At 37.6% G+C, this 20,378-nt stretch overlaps 1 protein-coding gene across 3 annotated transcripts; it reads left to right on the top strand.

Annotated features, from left to right (window-relative positions):
* The first annotated feature begins 894 nt into the window (after positions 1–894).
* REST (RE1 silencing transcription factor) lies at positions 895–19,743 on the top strand. Of its 3 annotated transcripts, XM_063294732.1 has the most exons (5): positions 895–1,024; positions 4,622–5,538; positions 9,707–9,790; positions 12,924–14,459; positions 15,854–19,743. In XM_063294732.1, the coding sequence occupies exons 1-5, from the start codon at positions 951–953 to the stop codon at positions 15,886–15,888; spliced, it is 2,646 nt and encodes an 881-aa protein (XP_063150802.1). In that variant the 5' UTR covers positions 895–950; the 3' UTR covers positions 15,889–19,743. The 3 variants fall into 3 exon arrangements, with proteins under 3 accessions (XP_063150802.1, XP_063150800.1, XP_063150801.1); XM_063294730.1 differs by having other exon boundaries at positions 12,924–19,743; XM_063294731.1 differs by lacking the exon at positions 895–1,024 and adding an exon at positions 1,210–1,498 and having other exon boundaries at positions 12,924–19,743.
* Positions 19,744–20,378: the final 635 nt, after the last annotated feature.

The raw sequence follows: 20,378 nt of genomic DNA, 5'->3' as shown, positions 1-20,378 counted from the left end.
GCTAAAACTCAGATACAGTGGCTAGGTTTGCACAACACAGTTGGCTAGTGTGGTTTGTAAGTCTGCAGCTCAGTGGCTGAATTTGCAGAACGTACACGTGGTTTATTCAATCTGGGTTTGCACAATACATGCAACAATAAAACACAGTTGGCTAGTATATTGTTTAATGTGTGCTGAGTGAACACAGCTACTGTGTTGTGGGAACCCAACCCATTAAGCTGATTTTCTGAACCATGATAATTGAAACCATAGATTAATATGTTGTATAGTCAATGGCTGTAGCCAACTAAATTTTAACCTTGTTGGGCAAATTCAGCCCATGTTTTTAATTTATGGCTTCTCTGCGTCTCATAAAGTACAGTATGTGAACAGGGCCAGCCTATTTAATATGCAGTCCTGCCTCTCCCAAACATCGGATTTTTTTCCAAAGTAAACGAACATAACCGAGGTTCCTGACTTGAATTCCCGAGATTTTAAAATCCAGCGACCATGCATAATCATGCAATCTGCGTGCATTATGTACCATCTTTTCAAGGGCAGGAATTAATAGAAGGGTCTAAAGGAGCGAGGCAAGAGCTAATTACCTAATTTAGGATGGCATGACTTTGCTTCTTACTAAGCTACTCCCCCCCCCCCCCAGGATACAACTCTTTGCCAGGGCTGTTGCCACCAGGACGGCACAAACAGAAGAGGAGGAAGGACCAATAAACATGGCTGCTGCTGGCCAAACACCGGTTCGGAGGATCACGAATCGCGCAGGCCAAAACCTGACCTGGCGTGAGGGGGAGGGGCGGGTCAGGGCAGGGCAGTAATTGGATCGGGTTAGGATGGGCGGGGTTCGCTCTCCTCGCGGCGGCTGCCGTTGCACGCGCGTGGTGAGCGCTGGAATGCGCGGCGCCGTTTTGCCTTGCCTTGCCTTGCCTTGGCCGCCGCCCTCCCCTCCTCAGCGGATGAGCCGCGCCGCCGGCCCTCGACTCCCTCTGGCCGCCCGAGGGGCTTCCCAGGCGGGCGGGAAGAAGGGGAGGTGAGGAACCCACGACCGGGGCGGGGGGCCTGTTGCGCTGGCGGTAGAGGGACGCGGGAGCGAGCTTGTGGCGCTGTCCAGGGCTGATCTGGAGGAGGCTGCTGCTGCTGCTGCTGCGCATGGGACGGCGGCGGAGTGGGTGGAGTGAGCGGGTGGGGAAAGCCAAGCTGAGCCGAGCAGGCGGGGAGGGCTGGCGAGCTACGGGGCCTCTCAGGAAGGAAGCCCCTGGAGGAGCCCCCGAGGAAAAGTGTCCCTCTTGCCGGGGAGGCTTGCCACCCCGGCTCCCCCTCCCTCGCCACGGGCCGTTATTTCCTTGCTGCAGGAAGAAGGGAAGGAAGTTTGGTGGGGAGGAGCCGCCTCCGCTGTCGTCTCCCGGGTTGGGAGTTGCTGAGGAGGCCGCAGCAGCAGAAGCAGCCGCCCTGCTTGGAGCTGGACAGCGATTTCTCGCCGTCCCCGCGTTCGGGCCCCATCGCCGTGAGTTGTAGGTTGAGGGTGGGGGTGACCTTGGGCTCTGCGTCCTGTACGGATGGAGAAGCCGAGGGGGGTTCTGGCACCGCCGCCGCCGCGGCCCCTCAGAGGTGTGAGTGGGCCTCGATTTTCTTCTCCCTACCACGTTTTCCTCGGAAAGTGGAAGCCGCCGCTTTCCCACGAACACATACCCGTGCTCCGCTCCTTTCCCGTCTTCCAGAGAGGGGGAGAGTCCACTTCGTCTCCCGCCCCACACCCTCCACCTCGTATGTGATTGTGGGGGTGGGGGAAGGGTCGAGGAAGATTCTTGGCTCAGGGTTAGGCATAGAGTGGATGTTTTTGGGAATTTTGGGGGTGGGGAAGCAACAAGGCAGGAGCGTCTGTCGCCAGTTCCTCCCCCCATTTTCTTTGATTAGGTCGAGAGCTGCTTCAGGAGGGAAGGAAAAGTCCCACCCGCTTTCGCTGCCGCCTGGGGGGAGGGCGGGCGAGAGAAAGTTGGGCGAATCTTCGTCTTCGGTGACTTTTCTGGGAGCCCACGAGAAAGTTGTGGAGGAGCTGGAACTTTGCGGGGACGGTTTAAAGCAAAAAGGAGGAAAGGAAAGGGGGTAGATGATGCGTTTATCTCGAGCTGTGAAAGCCCTGACTTTGCTGAGTTTGAATCTGGTGCAGCAAGAGTTTTGCAAAGAGAACTGCTTTGTGCTCCTACTTGGTATTTGAGAAAATGGCCGAATGCCTATTTCTGGAATGCAACAGCCGCCACTGCCGATGGTTGGCTGGGCTGGCAGTATACATACATTTAGTAGTGGTCTTTTTGAATTGCAGACTTTTGGACGTTTATCTGTGGTCCCGAGCTTATGATTCTTTTATATACTCACAGAAGAAAAAAAAACTTGGTGGGGCTTACTTCAAAATAAATTCTATATAGAATCAGACTGAAGGCCCAAAAGGTTGATGCTTTAATTAAAGGCTCATTCTGGCTTTTGAAAACTTTCAAATTGAAATATAGTTTTCTCTCTTTGCTAAGAAGCAATTTCAAATAGATATGAGGGTTGCTGGCATTTTTATGTTTAGTCCAGAGCAAGCAAGCAAACATGTGTAAATTAAAAACACTACATGCTGTTAGTTTAATTTCAAAACATCCAGCATGCTTAGGAGTGGAGGAACAAGTGTTCATGTGTTTATTTAGAACCTTAGCAAGTACATCCTGGTTTAAATTTTTGAAAATAAATTCTTGATCAAATACGATTATCCAATATTCTTATTTGTTATGGATTCCAGCATACTATAGTAGGAATTTCTACATGGTAGGGAGAAGTGTAGTCTGGAAACAATAATTTTCAGTCATTCCATAAATGGCTGTGTTCATATAACATACTGAGCAACAAACTAATCTGACACATTTTAACCTAATATGTTTTGCGAACTCTGCCTGAGTTGCTCGCTTATGGTTCAATGAGTTGTCCAACCGCAGAAAATTAGATTAATTCCATAAAATGCTGTGCAAACAGAGTAAGTAGCTATGAGGTTTTGTTTTTGTTTGTTTTTAGCTTAGCCTAGCGTGATATGCAGACAAGGCCATTATGGTTTGTGCAACAACTATAGTTAGAAGTTCTGGCTTAGCATTGTATGTGAGCCCAGCCAATGTTTCAAAAAGTTGCATAGGGCTTTACTTCCCATTATATTGCTTGAAATTTAATTTCAGTCACTACAGTATATAGTATATAATACACACACTACATATATACAATATACAATATATTGTGTACCTTAATACAGATCTAGCAGTTAACTTGCCTGAGAGAAGTTAACTTCTGAACAGACATGATGGCTATATTCAAGATGAGTGAAGAACCACAGTTAACAAATGCGCATTCTCTGGGACATCCTCTTTAATTGGCTCTTCTCTATGACCTTTATTAGCCATGTTTTTGGATTCTTTGTCCATTCTCTCCCAATAGAAGTTCCTTTTGCATATTGTAGTACGAGGCCCTCATAAGTCTTTGCAGTATAGAGAGATCTCTGTTCAGGAATGTGCATGCATTTAACTCAAGTGTCTTAGGTTTCTCCTTGATGGAAATATTCTTAATTTGGATTAGATATCACTGTCAGCCATACTAGGCTTTTTTTTTTTCTTAACATGATGTGCAAAAGAGGTCAGTGAGTATGCTATGGCTTATTTCCAAATGGCATCTCAAAAATATGGTTTGTTGTTAATTTACTAACTGTGACTTGGTTTAGTATTGTATTTGAAGAGGTACAAATGTTTTGTTTTTAGTTCCTGAATTCTTTATGATTTGCTTTGTAATAAGTTCTAGCCAATTTGCAAGGTGCAAGGAAAGAGTAACTGAAAACTGCTGTGAGGACACAAGATTGGTCAAACAATCTATGTTTACTTTTCTAGATTAACTGTGTCTTGCTTCTGGCTTGTTCAACCAATTATGGTTAAAGCAGTGTATTTGGTGCTGAAATTAGATCTGTTTTAAGGAGTGAATGAATTATTCTGTATTTTACAAAATAAAAGGAATGACCAAGCTTTGTGTGATCCTATATAGTTAATTTTCTGAAAAAGATGAACTACCCTTTAATTTTAAGTGTTATTTAATGGTAATAAATTACAATAAATATATTTTCTATTTCTCTCCCTCACACACACACTCTTTACGTTCATCAAAAGGCCAAGAAATGATCTATCACTCTTTACTTCAAGTTGTATCATGAGTTGCAAATAATTTACATCTTTATATCCTAGATACATTTCTTCAATTGTTCTATTTACTAGTCAAAACAAATATAGGACAATTCTGTCTGCAACTTCTCAAAGGACAATAATGTTTTATGAAGTAATAAAAATTAATCCTGGATAAGTATCACACAATCATTTATAATTAATATTATACAAATATGAGAGCAAAACTGAAGCAATGGGCCTTCAGTTCTGGTTTTGCTATCACATGATTTCAGTATGCAATTAATCAGCTTGACTAAGAGAAATTTAGTTAGATATTCTACCAATAACATTGTGATCTTGATTAAATTGTCATTATTGTCTGAATTATTTTCTTGCTTTACAGAGTGTATATAGCTTCTCCATAGAAATGAAACTTACTCAGATTTTTTTTTCTTTAACAGAATTGTTGTTATGGCAATGCAAGTGTTGGGGCAATCTGGTGGCAACAGCCTATTTTCTGGCAATACTAACCTTAGCATGGCACTGTCAAATGACATGTATGACTTTTCTGAACTTTCCAAAGCTGAACTGGCAGCACCTCAACTTATTATGTTGGCAAATGTGGCTCTGACAGGAGAAGTTAATGGCAACTGTTGTGATTATATGGTTGGTGAAGAGAGGCAAATGGCTGAACTGACAACGGTGGGAAACACCAATTTTTCAGACAGCGATGGAGAAGGAATAGATGATTCACAGGGAGCAGAGAATGGTCATGAAGCAATGGAAGATATGGATATGGGCCTTGTTGCTCCTGAGGTTCGTAATGTAGAAACAACTGGATTATCGGAGTCTGCTGTTCCTCACTCTTGTAATCAGGAAAAGGGCTTTTCATTAGAAGCACCAGATGCCCCAGAGAGCGTAGATGACAAAAGTAAGGGTTTGAAGAACAAACCATTTCGTTGCAAGCCATGCCAATATGAGGCAGAGTCTGAGAAAGAGTTTGTCCATCATATTCGAGTGCACAGTGCCAAGAGATTCATTGTAGAAGAGAAAGCTGAGAAACATGGTCAGGTTAAAGAAACTGACTCTAGCACTACAGAGGAGGTTGATTTTTCTAAGGGGCCTATAAGATGTGATCGCTGTGGCTATAACACTAACAGGTATGATCATTATCTGGCTCATTTGAAACACCACAACAAAGCAGGAGAAAATGAGAGAGTCTACAAATGCACTATCTGCACATATACAACGGTCAGTGAATATCACTGGAAAAAGCATCTAAGAAACCATTTTCCACGAAAAGTATATTCGTGCTCACAGTGCTCCTACTTTTCAGATCGGAAGAATAACTATGTGCAGCATATTCGAACTCATACAGGTATGTGTTGCACCTCAGTTTTTTTAAGTCTGTTAACATCGGCAATGAGCTTGTGCTGAATTTGCTTCTATTTGTGCTTGTGCATCATAAGATAAATTTTGATGTAGAGATTTAACATTTCATTATTTGAAATGAGTGATCAGTTGTGAACATCATATGCTGATCCTTGATGATATGTTGTGGTTAATGAATAAAAAATAAAGAATCTGAATGGATTATATTGGCAATGTTCACTCCATTAAACTAACATCGCTCCAGATCTGCTGTATAGATAGGAGAACCCTCTGGAGCAGATTTGAGGGTGACAGGTGGAGGATGGAAAGGATATCTGCCATTGTGAATGGAAGTCATGAGTCCACTCCAAGTAATTTAGGGGAAATAGAATTGTGCATGTAGCACACATACTGAAAACTTTATAGTTCATTTCAGAATCACTTTGTCCTGGATCAGCCTTCAATTTAGTATAACTATTCCAGAGCGGTCAATTTATGGAATACTTACCTATCATTCATACTATAGTTTACAATACATTCTTAATGTAAAATCTTATTGTGGTCTCTAAATTAGTGGATATTTAGAGGATTGGACCAATTTAAGGAAAACATATTTGCAACAACTGTTAGCTAAATGGGGTGCTCTGAAAAATCAAGGTGGTAGTCATGGCATTGTGATTGAAACCCTGCTCCCCTTCGTATGTATGTTATCACATCCCTGTACAAAAGGGTGGGGCTTTGGTTGCACTGCTGCAACTGCCATCTTGATATTTTGGACTACCCCCATGAATGCCACTATTGTGAACTTCCAGAAGTACTAAGATGGAAAAAGAATGATGGACGTAATTAAGCTTTGGGCTGATCCATCAAATTTTAATTGGTTTATAGTTAAATTGCTTTGAAATACTTCATTCTTTATTCCATTGACATTAATAGCTTAGACACTAACATTTTAAAAATATTTCAAAAATATTTCAAAAAGGGACAAACATTTTGGCATTTAGTTAAAAATCAGGTTTTGCTGACCTTGCATATTCTTTATTTCTTTATTTTCTTAATTTTTATCCCACCTTTATTATTTTTTATAAATAACTCAAGGTGGCGAACATACCTAATACTCCTTCCTCCTCCTATTTTGAGGGACTTTTATTAATATATATTAATAAGATGATTTTACAATTCAGTCACAGGCTGAGTAAAAGTTGTGAAAGTTAGCTGGAGTCATTTGAAGTTTTTCTCAGGAACTTCTGGCTAGTTACAGTTTTCTCTCAGTTGGGGATCCAGGATCACCAATGAATTTGAGTGAAGGAGAGTTAAGAACAGATGGAAGGAAACATGTTTATTTGGAACATAGTGAAATAGTGGAATTTACTACCGCAAGATCTGTTGATAGCTATTATTTTGGGCAGCTTTCACACTCCTAGTTCATCTATGTAGGTGCGTTGGTAATGACCCTGTCCCAAGATGTTACAGAAACCCTACAGGGATAATGTAAAGCCAAGGTCAACATTGTATAATAGATGACACTCAAAGAGCTATTGGGACCATCTAGATGTCTCATTGTCTTTTTAGTTCTGGCTCTTTTTTCCTCTTACAAGCAAATAAACAGGTCATTGTATTTTTGCAACTGTGATACCAATAATTGTTACCCAGCAACGTAAATATATAAGAGTCAGGTATGGAAAAAACTGTAAATAGATTTAAACTAACTGCTATTGGTCATGCTTTGGAGTCTTCAAGATAGCAAACAAGTTTATAAACAGGGCAAATTCTGTCTTTAGTATCGTAATTTTAAAAATACATTCAGAAATCAGTCCATCTTGGTATTGCTACAAGACATGGCAAATGAGTATTCCATAGAAAAAGTAAAAAAAAATTTTTTTTCTGTAGATCTGAATTTTGTTTACTAGGCTGAATTGGATGGCTAGCTTTGAATCTCATAATTGTATTTTCACTGGTAAGATGATTTGAAGGAAATACAGTAGTGAGTGGTATTGTTGCCATGAAAAGTTTTACTTCTTTATTTCTGAGTATAAAATCTTAAATTTAGGATGCAGCAGAATAGATATTCAGCTGAATGAGGAGCTTATTAGGCATGGTATGCTTGAAATGGACAGAGATGGAAGTGCTTCAGATTTGGGAGAATTTTGTAGTGATTTTGGATGCAATGTGCTAGTCTTTCTTTAAAAAAAATTCCTTCTTGGTTTTACGTAAAATATATATTTAATTTATATAAGTAAATTTCTCAGTAGAATATGATTTTTTTGATAGCAGTAACTACTAAGCAGCTGATAGACTTTTGTGCAGATTGATAAATTAAGTTCCAAAGTACTATTACATAAACTCTCAAGCAGATCCCAAATGACATATTACTAGAAGGGAGACTAAAATTGGAAGGGGCGGAAAGGGAAACCCTAGGCCAAATCATGAAGAACAATAATAATCCATTGGCTGCGCTGCTGTAATGAAACTAATGAAAATTTATGCGAGCCAAGGTACCTGTGACATTAAGTACATGGCTTGCTCTTGTATGCATGATTTCAGAAACAGTCAAATATGGATTAGAATTCTACTGGGGTCAGGAGCACTTTGACTTCTTGTCCTGTGCTATAGGTCAAGAAGGGGGTCCCTGCCCTTCAGTTGGCATGAGAAAAAATGCTCCCATTAACACAAATAGGAATCCCATTTCCTGTATAAATTACAGGCATATCCCTACTTGTTTGGGATCACAACATGAAAACTTAAGTCCTTGTGTCTGCTGACTTGGGATTCATATCACAATTGGAAATTCTGTTTTTCCAAGAAAAAATGTTTGTATTCAAGAACAAGCCATATGATTAGTGTTATGTAGCAGTTTCAAAATGAATTTTTAAGTAAGTGTTGGGCATTTTTTAGGGCTGTTTTATTTAATGCTACAGAGCAAACCAGTAGGTGGAGTACATCTGAACTGTAATAGAAGTAGGGACAAAGAATGATATTGCAATCTGATTCATAAATGAATTTCGAAGGAAATGTGTGATTTAAATTACTGATAAATTAGTTAAATATTCTAAATTTTAAAATGCAAGTTTAAAAAATCTATTCTAGATAATTTCTCTCAGATTGCTTATTCTTCTTTTAATTCAAGTTTTCATGTTATTTATAATATATTCAGCTTTAAGCAGTCCTAAATATCTTCCTTGTAAGATTGTTATGGCATGCTGAATATTTGTAAAATGTAATTCATTTGTGACTTGCTTGGTAAAGTGATATGGATTTAAACTACGTAGAACTCAACCAAAATGAACCACATTTAGTCCCGCACATATTCTTTACCTCCTCCCTTTGATATAAATTGGATTTATACAATTATCTGGATTTTACCTTTAGTTATAAATGAGGTACAGCCTGTCATTTTGCTTTTCAGCCTTTACTGGTTTTATGATTGTATTTAAAATCTGTTTGTTTTATAATTTGAAGTAAATAGGATATGTTCAGCGTACAGAGTCTTGAAAATATTATCATTTCTCATGAGTCACTCCTCTTTAACTCAAATCTTATGACTCACCCACTCCCTGTTTCTATCAAGTCCTCCGGTATTCCTCTCATCTGTAGTAGAGTTTAGAAGAAATAAGAAACAGTGGGAAAGTCTCCTGCTCTTTTTTACTGGGATGCAACAATTTTGTTTGGAACGGGAAGTTATGATACTAGAGCAATCAGCGTTTTCCCCAGCTTTAAAGTAGGAGGATAGGGCAAAGATTGCCCTACCAGTTGTGCAGTGATTCTCACCATCTCTGTCACTCTAAAGTTAGGAAAGGAAGGCTGTGGATTGCTGGTAGTCATGTGAGGACTGTGAAAAGTATAATGTGTAAGTGGGGGAGGGGCAGCTGGAAGCTTCTGCGGGAGGGCCTTTTCTAACAGCAGAGCTCAAGCAGGCATGCTTAGCTGACTTTTCCTCTTTCAAAGAAGCTATATTTCTTTTGTATTTCTAGTAACAGCTATGTTTACAAAGCAAGAGAATTACTTTTTAGATGAAATATGGCAGCTGTTTGTAGGGTCATTTATGTTTGGAGTATTTGCCAGCTATATTGGACTGGGGAAAAAAATTGTGACCCAGTAGTTTAATTTTCTAAGAGCAGCTTTTTTTTTTTTTGCTTCACATACTTTGTGCTTAATTTAATGCTCTGTTTTCACAGGAGAACGTCCGTATCGGTGTTCTATGTGTCCTTATTCAAGTTCTCAGAAGACTCATTTAACAAGACATATGCGTACTCATTCAGGTTGGTAAAAAGGCGGTTCAAAAGAGTTATGATGGTATTTTAGTTACATGCGGATTGTGAGCAGCATTTTTGCATTCTGAATTTTCTGTCTAAAACAACTATAGAATTGAGTGAATGGCATACAGTATGCTGTCAGTGAAATCTGTTGTAGCAGTGCAGTGCAGAGAAGGCTAAGCTCCTTTCTCCATTTTGGCACTGTGGAAGTGTGCTGGTATCCAAATTCCCTAGACTCGGTGTAATCCGCAACTCACTAGGTCAGGGTTTCTCAACCAGGGTTCTCCGGAACCCTAGCGGGAGATCATGATTTATTTAAAAAATTATTTCAAATTCGGGCAACTTCACATTAAAGAGGTAGGTTTCAGTCTTTATGTTTATTTAAGAACACTGTTAATGCATATAAACAGGCCTACATATGAAACGAATATAATCATTATGTAACTTCTGGCCTCTATTTGAGCCTGAATGTGCAGGGGTTCCCTGAGGCCTGAAAAATATTTCCAGGGTTCCTCCAGGGTCAAAAGGTTGAGAAAGGCTGCACTAGGCAATATTGAAACTCTGCTTCACCATTGCACTCTTGCCATACCTTCTGAGGGTCAAAACATTAAATGTAAAGAATGCTTATGAGCCTGGATCAGTGGAGGCCTGAGTAGAGCCTGCTTAGTTAGAGCACTAGTTTTAGGGATTAGGAAGGCAAGCAATTTGAAGCCTGTGACCAATATTTTTAAACTCTTATTGCCTAATCCACAAGATGTTTTTTGAACTTTGATTGAAAGAATGATTTAGAACAGGGGATTGGGGAGAGGCAGCTTCTGGAAGGAAAGTAATGAATAGATTTTGTGTTTGTACTTGTATGTGTTTTCTTTTGGGTTGTCTGTCATTCAGCTAAAGATATAACAGTGTTGATAACTGAAATTTAAAAGTAGAATTTGTGAACTGTTTAATTTTCTGCCTCTTCCCAAAATAAACATTCTGGAATGATTTTAAGATTGAAATTGTTGCTTATTAAAAGCTACAGACCCTTTCACCACTTGGGGCAAATTTAATACTGTACTGCAGATTATGCTGCTTCTTCAAAAAGTCAATAGGGGCAATGTGGAAGAGAGTACTTAAGCCTTCAATTGGCAACTTTCCCTTCCCACAATCTGTTTTTATCCTTCAGGCTTCCAATTCTGTCTTTACAAGTTAAATAGGGGCACAAAACAAAGATACATGAAAATAGTTTCATGCAAAGTTTCAGGGCTAAGGCGGCCAATAGCAGTTCATACATTCTGTTCAACTTTGTTAATTTTCTGTTGTAAAATACCACTCCTGCTTCTTTTAAGTGCAACTGCAATGTAATATTTTCCACAAATTGAAATATATATTATTGGTTATATTTTTGATTTTTTAAAAAAAAAACAGGTAACGGATATAATTGGAAATAGAACTTTAACTTAACTGTAATGTTTTATTTAAAAACTTTAGAATTTACATTGTTTTTAATAAAATAAAATGATTTGCCATTTATTTGAATTTCTGCCACCCAGCCAGTACAGTAAAGTCATCTGATTTATTAAATTAAATACTAATAATCTGCTTCCTGCTTAGGATTTATATGCACTTTAGCCCATACAATTGGACTTTATCTCCTTTTTGCTAGTCCTCTAAAGAATACTTTGAGGATAGATAGGGAGCTGCAGGGAGAGGGAGAACTTTTAAAAAAGATTTGTGATATTGAAGACCATAATGATGAATACTGATTAAAGGAGGCTATTTCTTACTTTCTGTACTCTCCCCACAATGGAGCTTGCGCAGCAAGTACCCTGTGGGTATCTGGTTTGAGGTTAGTATCTGACCAACCCACCTCATAGGGTTGTTGTTGTGGGGAAAAGAGGAGGAGGAAGGAGTGTTAGGTACGTTCGCTGCCTTGAGTTATTTATAAAAATAATAAAGGCGGGATATAAAATAAATAAATAAATAAAATAACTTGATTCAAATAACTTGGAATAATGAGCAACTACTTTCACTTCTTATCCCATTCAAATATTACAAGCTTCCTGCAAGGGAAAAACTTTTCTGGGAGGCAGTGAAAGTCCTGTATGGACTGCTACTTGTAGTAGTTTATTGTAAACATTTTCTTTGTTCCTTTTGTTTGCTTTGTTCAAATGTGAGTGTCATTGTTTATTTGGGAGAATAGTACCAGAAGAGTGATATAAGCAAGCTTGAGGGAAACACAAAATTTTCATAAATACAGAAACAAACAAACCATCTACCCATTTGATTTTAATACCTCTGTATGTGTGTTTAGGTTTCCTTATTGTTGATCAATTAGATTTTTTAGACAATCTAAAATGACATAAAATGACATAATTCCATCTTGACTATTTAGTAGAGGATGTTCTTGTCTAGGAACTATTAACATGGAAATAAAAGGAGATTATAGCAATAAAAAGGAATTATTTAAATTATTTGAATGAGAGACCCATTTGCTTGGAAATTTTCTACAATAAGAAACTCATCCCATTAATTTATTTTTAATTAAAAATGTTTTTAACTGGCCTCTATTCAGTTTGCTTAACTATGTAATTTTGCAAAAAAATTAAAACAGTATCAACGTTAAATTGTAGCAGCAAAAATTAATATGTTTAACATTTATTTTTATTGGTAGTCTATTCATCTTTTTTGCTCAGAATATTAATGTAAAAACACTGATCATCCAAATGGTTTGATTTACATTCTGTAACTAAGTAGTATGTTGGGATGGTGGGTGGGTTGGGGGACGTGCTAAAAATATTTTCCTTCATAAGAGTAAATTCTCTTTTGGGGTATGTATAATAATTGTATAAGATAACTATTCATCTATAATTTCCATTTTTCTACATTGCCTTCAATGGACCAGTTTGGTTTGGATTCCAAATGCTAATATTACTGTAGAGTGATCTGGTATGTATTTAACATAGATGGAATGTCTAATGATTACTTGCATGTTTGTTTTCTTTTTTGTATTTTGTTTTTTGTGAACATGTTAAGTGAAAAATCAAATTATTTTTAAATACGAGAAGTTCAACAGCATGATGAACTATATAAATCTGTAGCTGTACGTAATTTGTGATTTGTAGTGTAAAGGTTAGTAATTGCCTCTTCCTTGCTTTAGGTGAGAAACCATTCAAATGTGAACAGTGCAGCTACGTGGCATCAAACCAGCATGAAGTGACTCGACATGCAAGGCAGGTTCATGATGGGCCCAAACCACTGGCTTGTCCCCACTGTGATTACAAAACAGCTGACAGAAGCAATTTCAAGAAGCATGTTGAACTCCATGTCAGCCCTCGTCAGTTCCTCTGCCCAGTTTGTGAATATGCTGCATCCAAGAAATGTAACTTGCAGTATCACATCAAATCCAGGCACCCAGACTGCTGTGACATCACAATGGATGTCTCAAAAGTAAGACTAAGAACTAAAAAGAGTGAGGTTAACTCTTCTGAAAACATTAGCACTGAGAATAAAATAGAACAAGAACAAACAAAGAAAGAGTTGACTGAAAAGAAAAATGAGAGAGCTGTAAAAGAGGAGAAGAAAGAGAGCTTGTCGAAAGAAAAGAAGCCAACTGGTAGTGTTAGTGTAGGCCAAATCACGACGCGAAGTCGCAAAATAGTTGGTGAAAGAAAGGAAGAAAATATGAAAATTGAAAAAACTAATAAAACTAAGAAGGCAAAAAGGAAAGCAGAGACTAGCTCTATTCCTTTGACAAAAGAGTTATCAACAGATACTGATGTAATAGTGAGAAAGAAAAAGAAAACCGAAAAAATATCACCCAAGTGTCAGTATTCCCAGAAGGGTGAAAGCAAATTGGAGGGGACCAAAAAGTCAAATTCTTGCCTTAAGAAAAACAAAAAAAAGAAATATCTGAAGAGTAAGGCTGCTAAGAACAACAACAGTGCTGATTGTGAAAAGAATGCAGATGAAGCTTCTGTTCGTAAAGAACATCTTATCCATGAAAGACAAAGGAAGACCTCGGATGCTCCTTCCACTGAGCAGGAGCCTGCCCTTCTCATTGATGGAGAGAATCACTTTGCATCTGGGATGAACATACAGGATCAAGAGCTGCTGCCTGCGCAGCGTGTAGGCACAAATATCCCACTAGAGATGAAAAACCAAGAAATACTTATAGGAGAAGAGGAGACTGTAAACGCTGTTTCAGAGAAGAACTTTGAAATAGAACAAGCAGTTATGCCTGGGACCAGCTCTGTGGACTCAAATACCACCATGGAAAAAGAAGCAGAGGTGCCAAAGGACATTTTACCGGATTTGTGCCAAGATATTCAGATAACACAAACCTGTGAGATGGAAAGTGTGACTAATCCAGATCTAGTACAAGAAATTCAGTCAGTGCAAACATGTGAGAAAGAGATAGTGACTAAAGCACATCAAGATGATTGTTCTACAAAACACTTACAGGCTGAAGACCCAGCAGGAGCTCCACCTCACCAAAAACCAGAAAAACTTGAACAAAATACTCGAGCAGGTTTGGTTTCATCATCACCTAGTGGCACAGTAGTGAATGAAAATCAGGAAGTGGAAGAGGATGAAGGCATCCATAGTCATGATGGCAGCGATATAAGTGACAACATATCAGAAGGCAGTGATGATTCTGGATTAAATGGCGCTCGTACGGCACAGGAAAAAACAGGTCAGAAATCATCCCAAGAAGTAACAGAGGCTAAGGCTACAAAGGAGAACTATGTGTGTATATTTTGTGACCGTTCATTTAAAAAAAAGGGTGAATACAGTAAGCATCTGAACCGACATTTGGTAAATGTATACTATCTTGAGAAGGCGACAAAGGAGCAAGATTAACCAAACTGCAGTTTAATGACAATTTATTCCTTTTTTGTAAAATCCTCTAGAGCTTAGGTACAGTTCTTGTAGAATCTTTGCTTAAGCTCAGTTTGCTTATATTATTAAGTGGTTGGTTGATTATTTCCCCCGACCTTTGAAGAAATGTTGAACTAATTAACTATTTGTTTCTCTTTGATTAGAGAAGGCAAATAGGGTGTGAAATGCTGTGGCTTACAAAGCTGAAAAAAGTCCTTGGGATAGAACCCTTGAGTGTTTCTGTTGACTTGCAACAGATATATATGTACAACTTCATAGGTTTAGGAATGGAAACCCCAGGGCAACATTCATGAGAGTTGCTCCTGTACAAGCTCTTTAGGAATGAGCTGAAAATGCATAGAAGTATGCAAAACCACTGTCATGTTGCAGAGGTCTGTTTATTTCCATAGAGCTTGAATTGTACATGGTACCACTTGATTAAGCCCCCAGTCTGTGCCTATCCTTTTAATACATTGCAAGGAGAAATTTTAACCTGGAAAAGTCTCAGGCATATTCTGTTCCTCTCTTTCCCTTATTGGAGAAAGTAAAATATCATTCAGAGTTTACTTCAGTGTGTTATATTTCTGATTACTGAGTCTAGAACTCCTCCTTGAGCACCATTTATGCACACTTGCCACAGTATGGAATTATTTTACTGTCATGCAGTTCTGTGCCATTGCAATATATGAACACCAGAACTACATGGATAAGGACAATTGTTTTGAGTATCTGATGTGACCAACTGTGCCCATATGTTTCTGATTATCAGAATGCTTGCCAGTATACAAATGGGCATGTTCTAGATACAGATTGTGTGGTCAAGGAAATACCAATTTTAATACATTAACAGCTTATTTCATGTGAAACCTTTTCCTTGAAGAGGTGAGCATGAATTTTGGGTGCAAAATCCTGAGGCTGCTCATCCATGGTTAATAACTCCTTGGAAATGTGCCAAGTACACAGGCCATCTTTGCTGATAAAGTATTATATAAATGGAATCTAAAAAAAAATATAACTGATGCTCCTAGTAGAATCTGTTTTGGTTCTTGTTTATATTAATGTGTTGGAGTGCTTAAAAACTCATTAGCTATATAAGAAATATAGTAGCTTATTTTGTAAAAAGAGCACTTTTGGGGGAAAAAATGTTGAGGTTCACTAGCAGTAAACAAAATTACATGATCATATTTTTAATTTGCATATACATTTCAGGTCCCCCAATCATGATCAGCAAGCCAAAATCTTGAAATTCTTTCCATCTATTGATTGGTGAATCCATAATTTGGTAAATACTACTTTAAGACAAGGTCCATTTCCTTTTGTGCTTTAAGACAAGAAAAATGTTGCACATAAATGTTTTTATTTTTACCTATGCAGTTTAAGTCTTTAGGAGTTTAGTATTTTTGTTGTATATGTAGATTTTATATATGCATGTTTAGTTGGTTAATCAGTTTCTTCCCTTAATGTTGACACTTTCAGGTTTTGTTGCTTATCATGGTCAGTATTCTCTGCTTCTTTTGACTATAACTTTCTGATTCTATGTTGGCTGATAGTTTTTTGAAAAGGTAATAGACCCATAAAGTTGATTTAATACTTCTAATTATTTAATTTTGGAACAAAATCTTTCTGTAGGGAAGTCCTATTGTACAATTCTGATTTAACTGTGTTAGACCTGCACAGTGAACTCACATGCTCCTGTTTGCTTCAACAGAACTGTGCATGATCTCCTTATAGAGGGTGCCCTCTAATGAAAGTTGGGAACTTTTCTGTCCCTCGACTATTAAAACTTAAGTCCATGTATAAGTTTGCATTTAGAGGAGCTTTCTTCATTAGAAGAATTATGGATCCAGCCCATTGTATTTGTATATGTACTGTTTTTATGGAGATAATACTTCTTCTCTTCTGCATTGCTATTATTTTTGGCATGCTCTTGCTGGGGAAAAATTAAAATGAATAGGACATACGTTAAAATTCAATTTGTCTGTCACCCATTCCTTTTAAAGGGACTTATATGTGAGACCTTTCTTGGGGCATTTAAAAGTATTAATAGAGGGTGCTTGTTTAGTTTTAAGACATTGCTAGCATTATAAATGGAATATCCACTGTATTGCATAATTAATGCAAAATATTCGGCAATTTAATTAATGGCATTTAATTAAATTAAATGAATGGCTTGGACCATAGCCCACACTACATTATGCTTTTGCCCAATGCACATTAATTTCAGTAAGTGTTAATTATACTCCCTGTCTGCTAGAGTGAGATTGCCTTGACAGAATCAGATTGCTCATTTCAACGTCCATAAATCAGAAAAATTCTGGTAAGCAACAAACCTCGAATTTGGTCAGTTGTAGAAATTACCATTTCTATTCAATCAAGTTTTAATTACTCTGGTCCTTTTATAATTCACATAAGGAGAAATTGAAATGATCAGATATCTGAGTAATAAATTTTCAGGTACATAGAGAGAAGCACAACTTTATTAAAGACTTTATTAACAAGTAAGATTCACTTGAGCTTTTTGAAAACAGTGAAAAGCTACAGATAGCAAAACTGAGTGTGCAACCTTCTTTTACTCTTGTTCATTTTCAAATCATTTTTGTTTTTGTAAGTTTGTGGATATGTGTTTTGCAATACAACAAATTAGCAGATACGAACACTTGCACTGTCGAAGTCCACAATCTGCTGGGAAGCCCCACTGCTGTGTTCTTGAAATGTTTTGGCTCGTTTCTTACTGTGTGTGCATGTGAACCTCTTGGTAGATTTATCTCCAGATGGCTATCAAGAGAGTTTTATTTGCTGCTTCAAAAATACTGAAACAAACTATAATATTTAATTTTTCCCCTTGGAGATTGCTGATCTTGCATTATAGTTTGGATTATATTTAATTTTTCCATATTCCCCTCTCTTTTCTCTTGGAAACTTTTATAGTGCTGTTTCAACATAACTTGACTGAATTGAGGAACCTAATACTTTTGTATAGGTGTGGGTGGCAGATTTGCGACAGAGGCCAAAGATCTGAGGGAAACATATCCTTTAGGGCAGAAACAAATTGTGTAATGTTAGTTATTTGTGTGTGGAAAGCTTATGTCAAGACTTACCTTCGCTGTGACAATCACTGTCAACTGAGAATCAAGTTGCAACTATATTTATGTTGATCCATTAAACATTGCTGAAATGTCTTCCTAACCAATTAGTTAAAGTAGCATTATTCACAGTTCTATTGACGGATGTAAAATATTGTTGTTTTATATGAGGGTTGGACAGAGACTGGAAGCTCCATTACTCTGTGGACTTTTTTTATGTCTTCCTTTTTTAAGAGAGATGCTTCCATTTTGTAAGAGCCTTTGTGGCCTTGGCCTACATTTCTATCAATTTTCTTAAACCAAGTTGGTTGGGGAAAAAAAAGGCAGATATGTAGTAATAGTGTTAATGACATCAGATAACTTGACATTGTATTAAAATGATATGTGACTTGAAATAGGTACTAGAAAATTATTAGAAATAAAGGTTTCACAGTAGAAGGGATTAGAAAATAGCACCTGTATTCTTGAGCATGAGAATGCAAAGCAATGAAGTGTTAAAAGAACAAATATGCCAGTGATATGATGATGTGTCCCAAGATTTATTGGCTTTATGACTATCAGAAATTCCAATATATTACTACCCATGTTGTTTGTTTAGAAAAAGACAGAATTACATGTTTTAAGGTATGCTAGTAAAAGATGGAATGCCACTCCTATCTTCATGTTAGGTGTAGCTAATGGATAAATTAATTAGGGTTAAAAGTATACATAACATAATGTATATTTGCTTAAAGTAGGTATTTCTTAAATTGAACATTAAGGTCGCAAGAATTTTGGATATATTTTTCCAGCCTCTCCTATACTAAAAGGCTTCTTTTAGAAGCAGTGCTTAGTGTAACATCTCAACTTGACAAATACTTTAGTACAGTATGTCATGTTGAGCAGTATAGTTAGTAGCACTGTTAGTATTTGTGGAAACAAATACTTGAACTCAGTTCTACAAGTAAACTAAAGGATAATTAGTAACTTGCAATACACCTTAATAGTGCTGCTATTTGGAGCTTGATTTATACATAAGGCAGGAGTGGCAACATTTTTTAGACTGAGGGCTGCAATTCACACCCCCAGCCAGCAGAAGAATGCTTTCCAGTGATATACTGCTGTCACTGGAATATTATTTTTCCAATCATTTAGGCCTTCTGGAGATCTGAGAGAGAGAATGGGAGCAGGAGGCTTCAGAGTGGCAAACTGCTTCCACTTTCATCCGTCCCCATCCCCCCCCCAGCCGGCCTAAAAGTTCACTGCCACGTTATGGTTGTGTGATTTGAGGCTGTTTTGGACTATTTAAAAATAGTAGTTTGCCTCCCAGAGTCCTCCTGTTCCTATTATTCTTACTTTGGGGGTGGGGTGGGGGTACAAATTCGAAAAATTGCCCTGCTGAAAATTGGCCATTTGCTGCTGAATTTCACTGGGGCAGTCTCAGGCTGCTGAGGGGCCACCTGTGACCTAGAACTTTCAATTCTTGCTATAGAACAAACTGACAGGTCAGTTTATGCATAACGTTAAAGATTTCAGTATGTTAAGGTTTGCTGATGTGTTGTAAACAGAGGTTCATTTAAATTTATTGAATCTTCATTGTGTAGCTAACATGCTGAGGTACAATATTAATTATATCCAAATAGCTTCATGAATTGTTTCAATGAACATATATTTTTCCACCTCTAAAATTCAAATCACACTAGCTAAAGAACTTTTTGTAAGCTGGCACTGAAACGTTTTATGTTTGGTTGCACCATGTTTGAAGCTTTTAACAGTGCAATACTTGTATTATTCTCTCAATTTAAACCAAAGGTAATTTGTTCGTGCTTGCTATCTACTGTAGTTGCATGAAGTGCTTTTATACATTTGTAATAGATGTAAAATCAGAGCAGATCACATGTCCTGGGTTTTTTATTTACTTAATCTATGTACAAGCCTTTGTTCAAATTATAAAGTGTTAAACTAAATTGCATATTAACCCTTGAGTGTATTTTCCTAAGCATAGTTATAAGGCAATAAACTTTATTAAGGAATATGCATATTGATAATTTGTCTTTTATTCATTCATATTTAACAAATGCCTATGGTGACTGAATTCATGGTATGAAGATCTACATTGCTTTAGTGAATGATAAGGAGACATTTGTATATATACCAAAATGTAAGAAAATCAGAATAGTTACACATTGGCCAAGTCAATCACAATTGTTCACTAAGAATACACATTTGGATGGATAACAGATCCATGGCCTGCAAAGAACCAGATTGCAAGACACTTGCTGTAGAACAGGCATGGTCAATCTTTTGGTGATTAGGGTTTTATTTATTTATTTATTATTTACATAGCAAAACCTACACTGGGTGGATGATAATTAAAAAGTGGGTATTTGCACTTGGGTGAGCCTGAATTGCTTGGTTATTTTCCTGGTCTTGAGGGGATGGGGTTTTACTTTCATTAAAATAATTGAGATGGTTTTAGAGCTTATCTTTAAATTGTCATGTCTATCCTTTCTGAAAAAGATTTTAGGATTTCATATGGCTTATCCCTGTTACAAAGCATACAATTAACAAACACACTCGGATTGGTAACTTCCTGAGTTCTTTGGGGGTTTTTTGGTTTTGCCACCAACCTGGTGTTCATTGAAATACTTAATGATTAATTAATTTGCAGA

The sequence above is a fragment of the Candoia aspera genome, chromosome 2 (genome assembly GCF_035149785.1).
Source record: "Candoia aspera isolate rCanAsp1 chromosome 2, rCanAsp1.hap2, whole genome shotgun sequence".
NCBI lineage: Eukaryota > Metazoa > Chordata > Lepidosauria > Squamata > Boidae > Candoia > Candoia aspera.
Note: the sequence above shows the minus strand (reverse complement) of the source record. Positions and strands in the feature narration are given on the sequence as shown.